Consider the following 13,346-nt stretch of genomic DNA (forward strand, 5'->3'; position numbering starts at 1 on the left):
TCACATCCTTTCTGTCACTTTTCTTTTAGAAAACTGCAAAAAAGTGTTTTTCCCCCATCCGATGTGCCATCATCACATCATTCTCAACTCTCCAAAATCTTTCTGCCTCTTAATCCCAACGGATGCTGCAAGAATCATCGTTAAACCTTAATATTATTATCATGCCTCCCTCCCTCGCTAAAATCTCCCTACTAGGCTCCCATTTCCTTCTGAATTCATTTTAAACTCCTTGCATTTTCTTTCCGAGCCTTGCAAATCACCACCTCAGGTGCATGCATGGCACTGACTGTTCAGTTTTTTCTCACAGGTGCATGGAGTAAGGTTGCTCCTCACAACTGAATTGCTGCTCTTTGATGGCGTGATCCATCTCACCGTGTTACTCATTTTAAATATGTTTTCATGAATCTTACTTCCCTAGATGAAGTATCTGCTCGGTAAATGTTTCAATAGGTACAGTTTTCCGTATATTTTCCTATAACTGATCTCACAAAGTTGTCACCTCTCATTGGCAGGCATGAATGCCACCCATCTAGCTTTTTTTTGTTCAACAGATAATTTACTATCACTGCCTGCTAATTCAGGATAAAAATAAAACAAAAGACAAAGAAATAAAACTTCCAACGTATCCAGCAAATCAAGCAGGTCCTTCACCTCTGTAAATCAATTATTCTTTCATTTTAGATTCCCATAGATTTTACCCCATCACCTAGCAAAAATTGTGACTTTCTCATGTATAAGTATAATAGTGCGATATCATCATTTTTCTTTTTAGGGGGGAGGGAGAGGACAAGGGGAAGGACAGTACAGTTTCCAAACCCCTACAGGGCTGCATTAAATTTATCAGGCATGGTTTATAAGCAGGAGGAATGTCAGTTTCCTAATTCCTAAGGTTTTTAAGATAAACATGTCATTAAGGTTAGTGTAAATGAATGGCCAACTCATCCCAACCTTTACTGGGTAATTTTAAAAGGGATGCGCGTGCGCCCATAAATGAGCGCACGCGCGTGCGAGCGGAGATATGCTGCAATTTTAAATCGTGCCGGCAAGAATGTGCGTATCTTTTAAAATACCCCTCCTGAACGTACGTGTGCGTGTTATCTTGAAAGGTGGCGCGTGTAAATGTCACGTGCTTACCGCTGCTAGGGCTTTAGCGGATTTTTCGCAGGCGCATTTTAAAATATGCTCATGCGAGGGAAAAAACAGGTTTTTTTCCAATTAGTCCACCAGTTTGCCCAGTTCATTTCAAGGTGTTCAAGACCCTCTGGTTCTTCATCCTGCAAGGCCGCCCGACTTGACCCTGAATCCTCACGCTGTGCTAAAAGTACAAAAACTCGAGATTTCCAGACTTGCTCTTCATCAGGACCAGTGGTAAAGTTACGCGGAAAAGAAGCTGACGCATGCCATGGTCAGCCCCTTTTCCATCCCCATGACACGCTCACAATTATGTAAGTGTGTACTTTGTGGCTTCTTAAAATCTGCGTTGCTCGCTAGCGGCCCACATATGCGCGTATGTGGGCCTTTTTGTGCAAGCAATGCTTTTAAAATTGATCTGTTACTACATCTCTATAATAATCATTCCCTGATTTAGTGGAAACAGCGAGAAATTAATTTCTTCATCAAAATCTTTGATTTCCCAAAATCTCTTCAACCTATCTCATGTTCGTTTACGCTTTTGGATTGATTTGAATTCCATCAGTTTCAGAGATGTAGCATCGCACACTTCGCAAAAAATCCAAGTGTCCTCAAATAGTGTTATGTGTCCTATCTTCCTTGACAAGGCCCTTGAGAGATCAAGTCCTTTTTCTTGAATGCAGAAGTTACTTCCTGTGTGACTTTGTCTCTTCCTATGTGAATGCTTCACAAGAAATTGGAAAATAAGGTTTATGGCAGAGAGGAGCATAAGAAACAAGAAAAAACCTGTTCTGTTCCTTTAGAAAAAGAGAACATGTCCTTTTAACTGTGATCAAATTGAGAAGCTTAGACACAATGAGGATAATTAAAAAAAAAGTAAATGCTTAAAATTGGGTTTTGCACATGTAAATGCACTTTATCTATGTAAATGGGCTATTGAAAATTACTACAATATATCCCATTGAATTGTCCATAGGATATTGATGTGAAAGTGCACTTTACGCATGTAAATGGCTTATACACGTGTAACTCCTTTTAAAATTACCCTTTTAATTCTCATTCATATTAACATAGTAATGAATGATGGCAGAAAAGGACCAAATGGTTCATCCAGTCTGCCCAGCAAGCTTCTTATGGTAGCATCTGCAGCGCTATGCAGACTACCCCCATGTTTCTTTTAAGGGTAGCAACTGCCCCTCCGTGCAATTATCCCCAAGCCTTTTGATAACCCATAAAAAATTTACTGCTAGCAACATTTTTACTGGATGATGAGTCTTGTTGAAAATTCAGACAGTGGTACTTGATGTGCTGGGAACTGGGAAATCTGGTAATGGCATCGTGCGCGGGTCTTTTAAAATCCCCCCCCCCCCCCACTTACATGGTAGAAGTGGCATTTGCGTGCATAGGCGTGCGTTCGCTTAAAATTGTGCACGCACGTGCACGCGGTCAGGATACTTTATAACATGTTCGCATATATGCATATATGTTATAAAACGGCCGCGTCCCAGCGTACGGGCCGACGAACGTGCGCACATGTGCGCTCGCACACCTGTTTAGAAGTTGCCGTCCCTATTCTTTTAATACAGAACATAATGCCCCTTAATCTGCAATCATGTATTTATTTAAAAATTATTTATAGACTGCCTTTTGTTCCTAAAACCAATCGAAGCTGTACATGACCTTAAAAATCACCTTGACTATCTGTAGGGTTCACAGGTGTGCAAAACCTTATACACAGGAGACACAGATAAATCTTTCCGCCTTCCTAAGCCAGCCTGAATATCCTTTTAACGGTTTATGAGAAAACATTTAGTTGGCCTTGTCAGTATCTGGTAGTTATGAAGTAACAGTGTCAATGAGAATTCAGTTGGGAGCTGTTCCTTCCAAGCACAAAAGGTAACACAAATTCAAGAGTCAAAAGAAAGCGGCACCAGTACTAAGCAATAATTTTGCATCCGAAGAGCTATATGATCCACATCTGTGGGCATTATGATCCAAATGGTCTTTGTGCATTGGGTATTCTAGGAAATTGCATCAAAGTTCTGCTTTCTGAAAGAAGTGCAGACTGAGATACCAACAAATATAGCCCATAAGCCTTTTCCCTTCATGCAAAATTATAGAAGGAAAAGCATGATTTATACACTTCAGCAAATAATGAAATGAAAAGCAGAAAAAAACCATTAAAAAAAACCCCCAACGGAACAAAGTGGAAGTAGTAGGGCTCTTAGACTTTGAAACAGCTGCGCGGGTGCACACGTGCAGGTTAGCCGGCTTGCATCCAGAGACGCGTTCATTTTCTAACATTATGCATGTATATGCGCGCATGTTATAAAATAGCCAGGACATGTGTACATCTACGCTTAGTTTTCAATGGACGTGTGCATGTTTGCACAAATGCCGCGTCTACCGGTTCGCCCAGGTTAGGGATAGGACTTACAAAACTTCGCCTCCCTTTCCCCCCGTTAGTTCTAACCCTTAAAACCCCGCTGACTAGCCTATATTTTATTTTATTTTATTACTTACATGCCATCCATAGTGGTAGTAAAGTTATGCGGCAGGGGATCCAGGCGCGCGCCTGTGCGCAGAAGTATTTACGCACATGGCCTGCCCCCGACACGCCCATGCCCCACCCCTTTTTCTAAACTTTTGAATTGGGTGCCTGGTGGGAGATATCTGCATACATGGATGGTTTCTTTTTCACTCAATGCACAATTAAACTCTGGAATTTGTTGCCAGAGGATGTGGTTAGTGCAGTTAGTGTAGCTGGGTTTAAAAAAGGATTGGATAAGTTCTTGGAGGAGAAGTCCATTACCTGCTATTAAGTTCACTTAGGGGTAGATTTTTAAAAACTGCACGATCGCGTACTTTTGTTTGCGCAGCAGGCGCAAACAAAAGTACGCTGGATTTTATAAGATACGCGCATAGCCGCGCATATCCTCTAAAATCCTGGATCGGCGTGGCGCCGGCCCGGGGGCTGGTCCGGAGGCCTGGACCACACCCCCAGGCCGGCGCCACGCCCCCGCCCCCGAAACGCTGCGCCCCGCCCCCGAAACGCAGCGTCATCGGGTCCCGTCCCCCGACACGCCCCCTTCCAAAAACCCCGGGACCTACGCGCGTCCCGGGGCTCTGCGCGCGCCAGCGGCCTAAGGAAAATAGGCGCGCCGGCGAGCAAGGCTTTTAAAATCCGCCTGTTAGAGAATAGCCACTGCCATTAGCAATGGTAACATGGAATAGACTTAGTTTTTGGGTACTTGCCAGGTTCTTATGGCCTGGATTGGCCACTGTTGGAAACAGGATGCTGGGCTTGATGGACCCATGGTCTGACCCAGTATGGCATGTTCTTATGTTCTTATGTTTATAAAACCCGCCCCACACATGCCGGCCCGACTTGTGTATGTATCTCCCAACTTTGGCACGTGTAGGGCTTTTAAAATTCACCTGTAAGCTAGGAGAAAGGTACATGAGGTTTCAGCTGGCACGATTCAGAGAGATCAGTAATATTCAACCTTTGCCTTCTAGCAAGCCTCATTAGTAGCATGTCAGACTTCAAAAGATGTTACCTTGTGGAAATGAGTAATTTTTTAAAAGAAGGATCATGATATCCATAGAGCCTGAGCCCACTACTGCTTTTCTCTTGTTCTGTGTCTATGGGGAAAATCATTTTAAAAATGATTTTTGTAGTGCGTTCTTGCATTTTTTTTGCATTCTGTTGAGGGGTTTTTTTTTCTATTCTTTTTGCTAAATATTTAAAGGAGTTAAGAGCCTTGGTGTGGCACACTGCAATGGCTGACATTTTTTATAGGTTTAGGAAATGAATGGAGAGTAAAAAGGTTTGGCCAATCCTAAATACTTCAGTTTGCATCACAGCTGCAGACAAATGTTAGTCCATGTCATTTGCTTGATTCTATAATGCTCTAAAATATTCTGTTGAACATAAGCATCCCACCAAGGGCCAAAAATAGCCATATGTGGCTCCCAAGCTATATGTTGAGCATGGCTAGATGAAGATTATGCAAAATATAGCAGCTAGGAATATATCTGCCTTCTATATGCACATGTATACAACACATTACCTATAAAATGCGTGAACTGAATCCCACAGAAATAAAGTCCCTCCCTTCCCCCCTCAATAAACAAATAGACTACAAAATCAGAATTAATAGAAAATTCCTGTATGGCACATACAGAAACAGCAAACATTTAACTCTTACCAACAAATTTCTGAGGCATAGAACTCTTACGTTTGGCAACGTTACTGGCTAGTCTATCCAACACCAGGGATCTCTCTGACCCTATCTTGCATAGGTCTTCGGCCATCTCATGCTGGTTATTTTCATCTTTTACTACTGAAATCAAATGAAATCAGAGAGGTTACACATACACTCCAGGGGGTGCAAACGTTACTTGTTTCTGTTCTCTTGCAAGTGAAAGCATTTCCATAAAGCTTCCTGTTAGGCTAGGGTGCAATCAAACACGGGCAGAGTAGGGTGAGAAGGCAAGGCCAGAGGGTGTGGAGTGCATCACTATTACAGCTGCTCCTAGTGGCCCAAGGACAACATTAATAAGGCTGCCTCAATGTCAAGCTGCAATGGCAGTGCTGGGATGAGCATGCAAACTTTGAGAAGGGAGAAAAATGTTCATCCACCCTGCACTAGTCAGAAGAAAAGCCTTGGATTTCTTTGCCCATTTTCAGTCTTTGTGTACCAAGTTTATGTGGGTTGCTGTGTTAAGTCCACTTGAATGCAGGGAAATAAAGCGCAACAAATAAAAAAAAAAATGATGTCAATCCCTTTTTATTGGACCACCTTCATACATTTCTTGACTAGCTTTCGGGGAGCTGACACTCCCGTTCTCAAGTCCAAACAGAATGAGCAGGTCAGAGCACGAGATGACATTGCCAGAAGATACAAGCGAACCATAAATATGATAGAGATGTTTAAAATTATGAGGGGTCTAGAACGGGTAGATGTGAATCGGTTATTTACTCTTTCAGATAATAGAAAGACTAGGGGGCCCTCCATGAAGTTAGCATGGGGCACATTTAAAACTAATCGGAGAAAGTTCTTTTTTACTCAACGCACAATTAAACTCTGGAATTTGTTGCCAGAGGATGTGGTTAGTGCAGTTAGTATAGCTGTGTTTAAAAAAGGATTGGATAAGTTCTTGGAGGAGAAGTCCATTACCTGTTATTAAGTTGACTTAGAAAATAGTTACTGCTATTACTAGCATCAGTTGCATGGGATAGACTTAGTTTTTGGGAACTTGCCAGGTTCTTATGGCCTGGATTGGCCACTGTTGGAAACAGGATGCTGGGCTTGATGGACCCTTGGTCTGACCCAGTATGGCATGTTCTTATGTTCTTACTGCAATGGTAATGTGAAGGGGGGGAGAGAGGAAGGGAGGGGGGGGGGTGGAGCTTTGATGTGTTAGATCAGGGGAGGCCCTAAAATCGGTCCTTGAGGGCCACAACCCAGCCAGGTTTGCAGGACTGTCATAATGAATGTGCATGAGAGCTAGTTACTGTCTCCGTGATATGCAGGTAGCTTACATACTGTACGTATTCATTGTGGAGATTCTGAAATCCCAGACGGGGCTGTGGCCTTGACGTCTGAGTTTGGGGACCCCTGTATTAGAGTGGTACGAAGGAGACAAGGAGGCAGCGTGATTACTACTGGTAGTGAGCTAAAAACCCCAAGTCTCTGCTAAGCCTTTCTGAGGTCATTTTTCAAAAGCTGTTTAGGTGGGTAACTCCCATCCCCCGCTCCCGTGTGAGTAAAAGTATGCGTGTTGTTCCAAGGGACAGGAAATGCAACAGAATGGGTTATTTGGAAGTCCCCATGGAAAAAGCAGGTGCAAGTGTCTGCCTTGTACATTGTCCCTAGATAATTGTCTAAAGGCAAGTACGCACCTAAACCTCTTTTTTTGAGAATCGGTGCAAACCTCCATGGGGAAAAGCGCCGGCAGCCTCAGCAAACTCGCCGCAGACCTTTGGAAATTCCCTGCCCCTTTTATGCCATTTTTCTAAGTGCTTGCTCCTTTCAACCTCAAATGGATTATTCTGAATGTACCTGGTCTGGCCCTGAAAAAAAGTTCCCTCAAGGAAGCGATTCTACTGCCTCTCTGTCACCGTCTTATCCTTCTCACACACACACATCAGCTCCTTCTCCTCTTCCTCCTTCCCCTTCAGCTCTACCCTTGTAATGTATTTGATGAGTCACCTGTATTTTCTGACAATTTGTCATCTCTTCCTCTGACCTGCTCATTCTTTTTTGGACCTGACGAAGGGCATGTAAGTAAGCTGTACAGTAAGCGCAACACATGCTGCATTGCCGCAGGAACGCTGTCTCTTTCCTAGAATGCTTTAGAAAGCAAATGTAACCCGTAAAAATGAGTGGATGCATTTACGGAGATCCACTTGCTCATAGGCTGACTTTATTGCTGGCCTACAATATGTGCAATAAATATTGGCTTTACACACTATTAACACTCCCCGCAATGCGTGATAAGCCTATTACTTACGGAAAACAGCAGTGCATCCCCTTCCAAATATAGGTTATGCACAGTACTGGCCTCCTGAATTTGAGAAAGTTATTTCCAGTATTACTTGTCAGTCAGAGTACAGAACTTAATGCCACCCTCCCCACCCAGGAGCTGTGAATGTTGCACTAATGGACTTGATTTTTAGTGGCCCAACTGTTTCTCAAATACCACTTGGAATTTTAGGGCCCGATATAAAAAAAAAAAACCATGGGCCTACATCAGATGGAGAAAGAAGTGGAAGGGTACCTTCCAGGGGGGAGAGAAGACCGTATGGGAAGAAGGAGGGCGCATAGGGGGGATGCTGGGCCATGGAGGCCCCATGGGCCTGGGAGTGCTGGAAGAAGGGGGTGGGGATCAGGGTTCAGATCCACCTTGCGCTTGGCTCTGGTGGGGATGGATGGGGGTGGGGTAATCCCTTATTTTACACTGGTTAGCAAGGGGCATTTTGGATGGTAGCTAGTGTGCACAGCAGTTTTAATTTGGCACTGTGCACGCTGATAGTGTAGCTAAACTAGTGCGGCAAACTTTTAATGGATATTTGGCATAGTTTGGCTGCATAGGGAGAGGAATAGTCAGCAGAAGAAAGGAGATGGTATTGGCCCTGTATAGGGCCCCGTTGAGACCTCACTTGGAATATTGTGTACAGTTCTGGAGACAGCTCCTTCAAAAGGATATGAACAAGCCAGAGCGTGGCTACTAAAATGATCAGCAGTCTTTGTTCTAAAACATATGGGGATAGACTTACAGGTCTAAACATGTATACCTTAGAAGAAAGGAGAGACAGGGGAGATATGATAGAGACATTTGAATATGTCAAAGGTTCCCATGCACAGGATGTGAGCCTTTTTCAATGGGAAGGAGGCTCTAGAATGAAGGGTCATGCGATGAGGTTGAAAAGGGTAGACTCAGGAGTAATCTTAGGAAATAGTTCCTTGGTTTTTTTCTATTTTTATTGAAATTATTATTTTAATGCAAGAACCCTTGTAACAGAAAATATGGAATGAATAAATAAGCAACTATACAATACTCTTGCGATATAAGAAATATCTTCAGGAATAAAATAAAATTTCTCTTATATTAAAGGAAACAGGAGGAGATAAAGATGAATGGAGCATAAAATAAAAGGTAATACAATCAAAAAAAGAAAAAAACTGAGAGGAATATTGTAGGAAATATTTCTTCTTCTGTGTGGAACAGCCTCCCAGTGAAAGTGGTGGAGACAAAAACAGTATCTGAATTCAAGAAAGCATGGGATAAATACCCGGGGTCTCTAAGGAAGTGATGAGAATTCTAATGCTAAATTAATTGGAAGGATGGGCAGGCTGGATGGGCCAAACGGTCTTTTTCTGCCAACATGTGTCTATGTTTATCACAGATCACGTTAAGTGGTGTTTCACCGAGCCTGTTCATTTTTTACCCAGTTGCACAGTCATATATTTTTTTTTTACCGTGAGTTTTAATTTAACTATGATACTTGAGGATACAAAGTTTTCTCCTACTTTATGGATTCAAGGAGTTATACATTTGCATTTATTTCACTAGTTCTGATTGACTAAAAGATGAGTTCACAGCTCCAGCATTCAAAAGTGATCATCATTCAGAGTGCATGAAATTCAAATATTTATTGTATACCATATATGTTAGACTAAAATCTTCCTATAAAATCTTTTATTTTAGTAACCATTAAATAAACTGAGAAGAAACATGATGCATCTTTCTTTCTTTTTTTTTAATTTTAGGTCTTTAAGAACTGCTATGAAACTGGAATACATATTGACAAAAGTCATTTTTCTGGCACAGACCAGTCACGTTGCCTTCTGAAGGTTCTAATCCATGTGGTAATACTATTTCCACGTCTTCTTCATTCAAATGAAAAAGAAGCACAAGAAAATCTCCAGGCTGGAAAAATAACCCCAGTCCCTTTAACATTAGAATCTGCAGCAATCACTCGCAAAAGTCAGATGAAACTACTAGAGCAACAACAAAGACATGTCAACCAGAACAAACTCAAAAATACTACAAGTTGGTGAAGCTCTGAAACTTCACTGGGACCTTTTCCAGGAGGATCAAAACATCAAACAAGCAATCTCTCTATAGTAAGGATAACTAAAGAAGGTGGCATTCACTGACACATTATTTCCAGGTTCTTACAGCTTTTCAATATATTTATAAATGAGGTGGAAAAGGAAGTGATGAGTGAGGTGATCAAATTCGCAGATGGCATAAAATTGTTCAAAGTTGGCAATTCTGAGGAAGTGCAAGAGGACCTTGTAAGACTTGGGGGTTGGCCCTCTAAATGGTAGATGAAATTTAATGTTGACAAGTGCAAAGTGATGCATATAAGGGAACAATAATCCAAACTATGGTTACACAGTGCTGGGTTCCGTATTAGGCATCACTGCTTAGGGGTCCAGTGATCAATGTACTGTGTGTTTCAAGGGGAAAATCTTGCTAAACAAACTTGCCTGAATTCTTTGAGGTCAACAGGGGTAAGAAATGAAAGGTATGGAGAGAGGTGCAGTGCTATGGCTCTGGCCTGTCCGGATTTCTATAAGGCCTCTGATATTGCTTAACAAAGATTAGTGAGAAAACTAGCCAGCCTGGGAGTTGGAAAAAAATGCTAAACCGAGAAAGCAGTTAGTGAAGCAACAGGACTCAGAAAGCGGGTCCACTTTGGTGAAGGGAAACTGATCAGCAAGATACCACAAAGATCAGTGCTAGGTTCGGTCCTTCCCAGTGTCTGGAAGGGCTGCAAAAAAAGTGTCCCTATTTGTGGATGATATGAAAATATGCAGCAGAATAGGCATGCCAGCGAGGATAGATATGGTTAAAGATTACTTTAAAAACTAGGAAGACTAATCAAAGGTTTAGCAATCGTGCTTTCATTTAAAAAAACGAAACAAAATAAAATCATGCATCTGTTGTGTAGCACTCCAAGGCCAAATATCATATTGGAAGGGAAGAAAAGGAAAGAGACCTAGGGGGGGTCATCATCTCTGATGAGGTCAAGGTAGCCAATTAGTGTGAAAAAGCAGTTGGGAAAGCTAATAGAATACTTGGATGCAAAAGAGAGGTATTACTAGAAGAGAGAAGGAAATAACTTTGCCCAGTCCTTAGTGAGACTCCCCCCCACCCCCCACCTTCAGTCCTGTACCCTGCTCTGAAGAACACATTTATTTATTTATTTATTTATTTATTTATTTAAAATCTTTGCTATACCGTCGTTAAGCTAGCTGCCGTCACAACGGTTCACAATAAGGCACATAATTTCATGTTGCTTAAATGTGTTAAATTATATTAACTAAACAGGTGCCATCAAATACTGTAACATAGTGTCATATTAAATATTACTTAGTGGTTGTGATAAGTCATGTCTACTTCTATAAGATATGTTACTACTTAATATATTATACTTAAATCTCGTCCTATGTTGTTGTAATCTAATAAAAATAAAACACACACAGTTTGATTAAGCTGGTGTGTGTGTGTGTGTGTGTGTGTGTGGGAGTTCTGCTGACCACATCCTACATTTCCCTGGATTCTACTCTCCATTCTCTTTGTGGTATGCGTGCTTAAATAGCCATGTTTTTAAACTTTTTCTGAATGTTTTTATGTCTCTTTGCATTCTGATTTCTAAACCACAACAGAGATTACCAACCAAGTATATGAACTAGTTACTTTACAAAAATCGCCACTTGGTTCTAATATTTTGACTAGGATATTTACTGAAACCTTACTCAATTTTTAATCGAAAATTTTTTTTTAGAAGGACGGGGATGGTTTCATATAGTTAATATGCGGCAACCACCTTAGTGCCTTTACCGTCTAATCATCAACACACCCGCCAACCTCCGTATTTTTATTTCAACAAATTATGTTTTAAAAACTGTTAGAGTTGGGTATCAGTAAATACCATTTTTTATTCTTTTTTGTAATTATTTATTTCAACTTTCTTCTCTTTGTGCAAACACACTATCCATTATTACTCCAAACCGTCAGAAATTGATTTGCTATACTTAGCTTTAGAATGTCTTGAATTAATCCCGACTTGCGCAAGTTTCGACATGCAATGTCTTCCTCAGGGTTTATTCGTATACATTTTCTTTTCACCAAAGTCCAGTAAGGTATTCATTTGTTTTTCGATTTTCCTGGTGCTCAAACAAGCCTCCGCCTAACGCTCTTCCTGTCGGTGTCTGGACAAGATCCAGACGCCGTCTACACTGCTCTTGGAATTCGGGAACCTCTTTCCTTCCCCATTGTTTCCTGGAAATCGAGTGTTGTCAACTCATCCATCCAGTTATTTCCAGAAGCTGTTTGGTTTTTTAATACTGCTTTACATTTGATACTGCTTCATTGGAAAGACAATACCTTTTTGCAGCTTCATATGTGGTGTAACACTGTGTCTCTGTTTTGTAAATATGAACATATTGCTGCTGAACATGTGGCTAATCTAGACTCGTATTTAAAAATGTGGAATCTCATTTTACACTTTGTGACTACTATTGGTTGATATCTCCACTGTATTTGTGACTGCCCTCTTATACTGCTGTTACTTTTTGTTGGTTATATTTTTGCCCCTTATTCTTCTGTTCTACTTTTCTTATGAATTAAAAGATTTGAGCATAAAAAGGACTAAATCTAGGAGAATGAATATTAGGGTCCCCTAAATTCTGCTGATATTAGGCATCAAACTTTGGCCTGTTTTACTACGCTTTTTTCCATTATTCATAAAATGGGAAAAAAGTCTTAGTAAATCAGGCCCTTAGATTCCTAAATTTAGGTGCTCAGCTGTTTTTTGCATATCAGTCTCATAGATAATTATTGATTTTATGATCAACAAGACAAAAGATAGGCAAACAGATTATAAGCTGATACACAGCAATTTAAGAACCTCCATACTGGGTCAGATCAAGGGTCCATCAAGCAAAATATCCTGTTTCCAACAGAGGCCAATCCAGGTCACAAGTACCTGGCAGGATCCAAAATAGTAGACAAATTCCAAGCTGCTTACACCCAGAGATAAGTAATGGCTTTCTTCAAGTCTACCTGGATAATAATGGTTTATGGACTTTTCCTGCAGGAACTTGTCCAAACCTTTTTTAAACTCAGCTATGCTGCCTTTACCATATCCTCCAGCAATTCCAGAGCTTAATTATGTTTTGAGTGAAAAGGTATTTTCTTCGTTTTGTTTTAAATGAGTTACTTAGAAACTTCATGAAGTGTCCCCTAGTCTTTTAATTTTTTGAAAGAGTAAATAACTGATTTATTTTTTATGTTTACGTATTTATGTAAACTGCATTGTACAATATTTCGGGTTCTGCGGTATAGCAAAAATTGTAAATAAATAAATGATTTGCATGTATCTGTTCTATTCCATTCATAATTTTATAGAGCTCCATTATATCCCTCTCAGCCGTCTCTTCTCCAAGATGAACAGCTCTAACCTTTTTAGCCTTTCCTCACAGGAGAGCCATTCTAGTCCCTTTATCATTTTGGTCATCCTCTGGTTCTTTTCCAGTTCCGTTATATCTTTTTTTTTTTTTTTTTAAGATTTAGCGACTAGAACCGCACACAGCACTATGGAGTGATATGGAGTATTATAATATTCTCTGTTTTATTCTCCATTCCTCTTCTAATAATTTCCTAACAAGTAACAGCAATTGAAAAATCATCCA

General features: G+C 40.8%; 1 protein-coding gene across 12 annotated transcripts in view; it reads right to left on the minus strand.

Annotated features, from left to right (window-relative positions):
• IKZF1 (IKAROS family zinc finger 1) overlaps window positions 1-13,346 on the minus strand; it is a 233,341-nt gene that overhangs the window by 23,365 nt on the left and 196,630 nt on the right. For 5 of the 12 annotated variants that reach the window (XM_029589749.1, XM_029589741.1, XM_029589744.1 and 2 more), the window contains one exon: window positions 5,343-5,477. The exons of 1 other annotated variant lie outside the window; for it this stretch is intronic. In XM_029589749.1, the coding sequence (XP_029445609.1) occupies window positions 5,343-5,477 (135 nt within the window). The remainder of the gene's footprint in view (window positions 1-5,342; window positions 5,478-13,346) is intronic. 6 more of the 12 variants (XM_029589747.1, XM_029589742.1, XM_029589745.1 and 3 more) reach the window with 2 other exon arrangements.

The sequence above is a fragment of the Rhinatrema bivittatum genome, chromosome 2 (assembly GCF_901001135.1).
Source record: "Rhinatrema bivittatum chromosome 2, aRhiBiv1.1, whole genome shotgun sequence".
Classification (NCBI taxonomy): Eukaryota; Metazoa; Chordata; class Amphibia; order Gymnophiona; family Rhinatrematidae; genus Rhinatrema; species Rhinatrema bivittatum.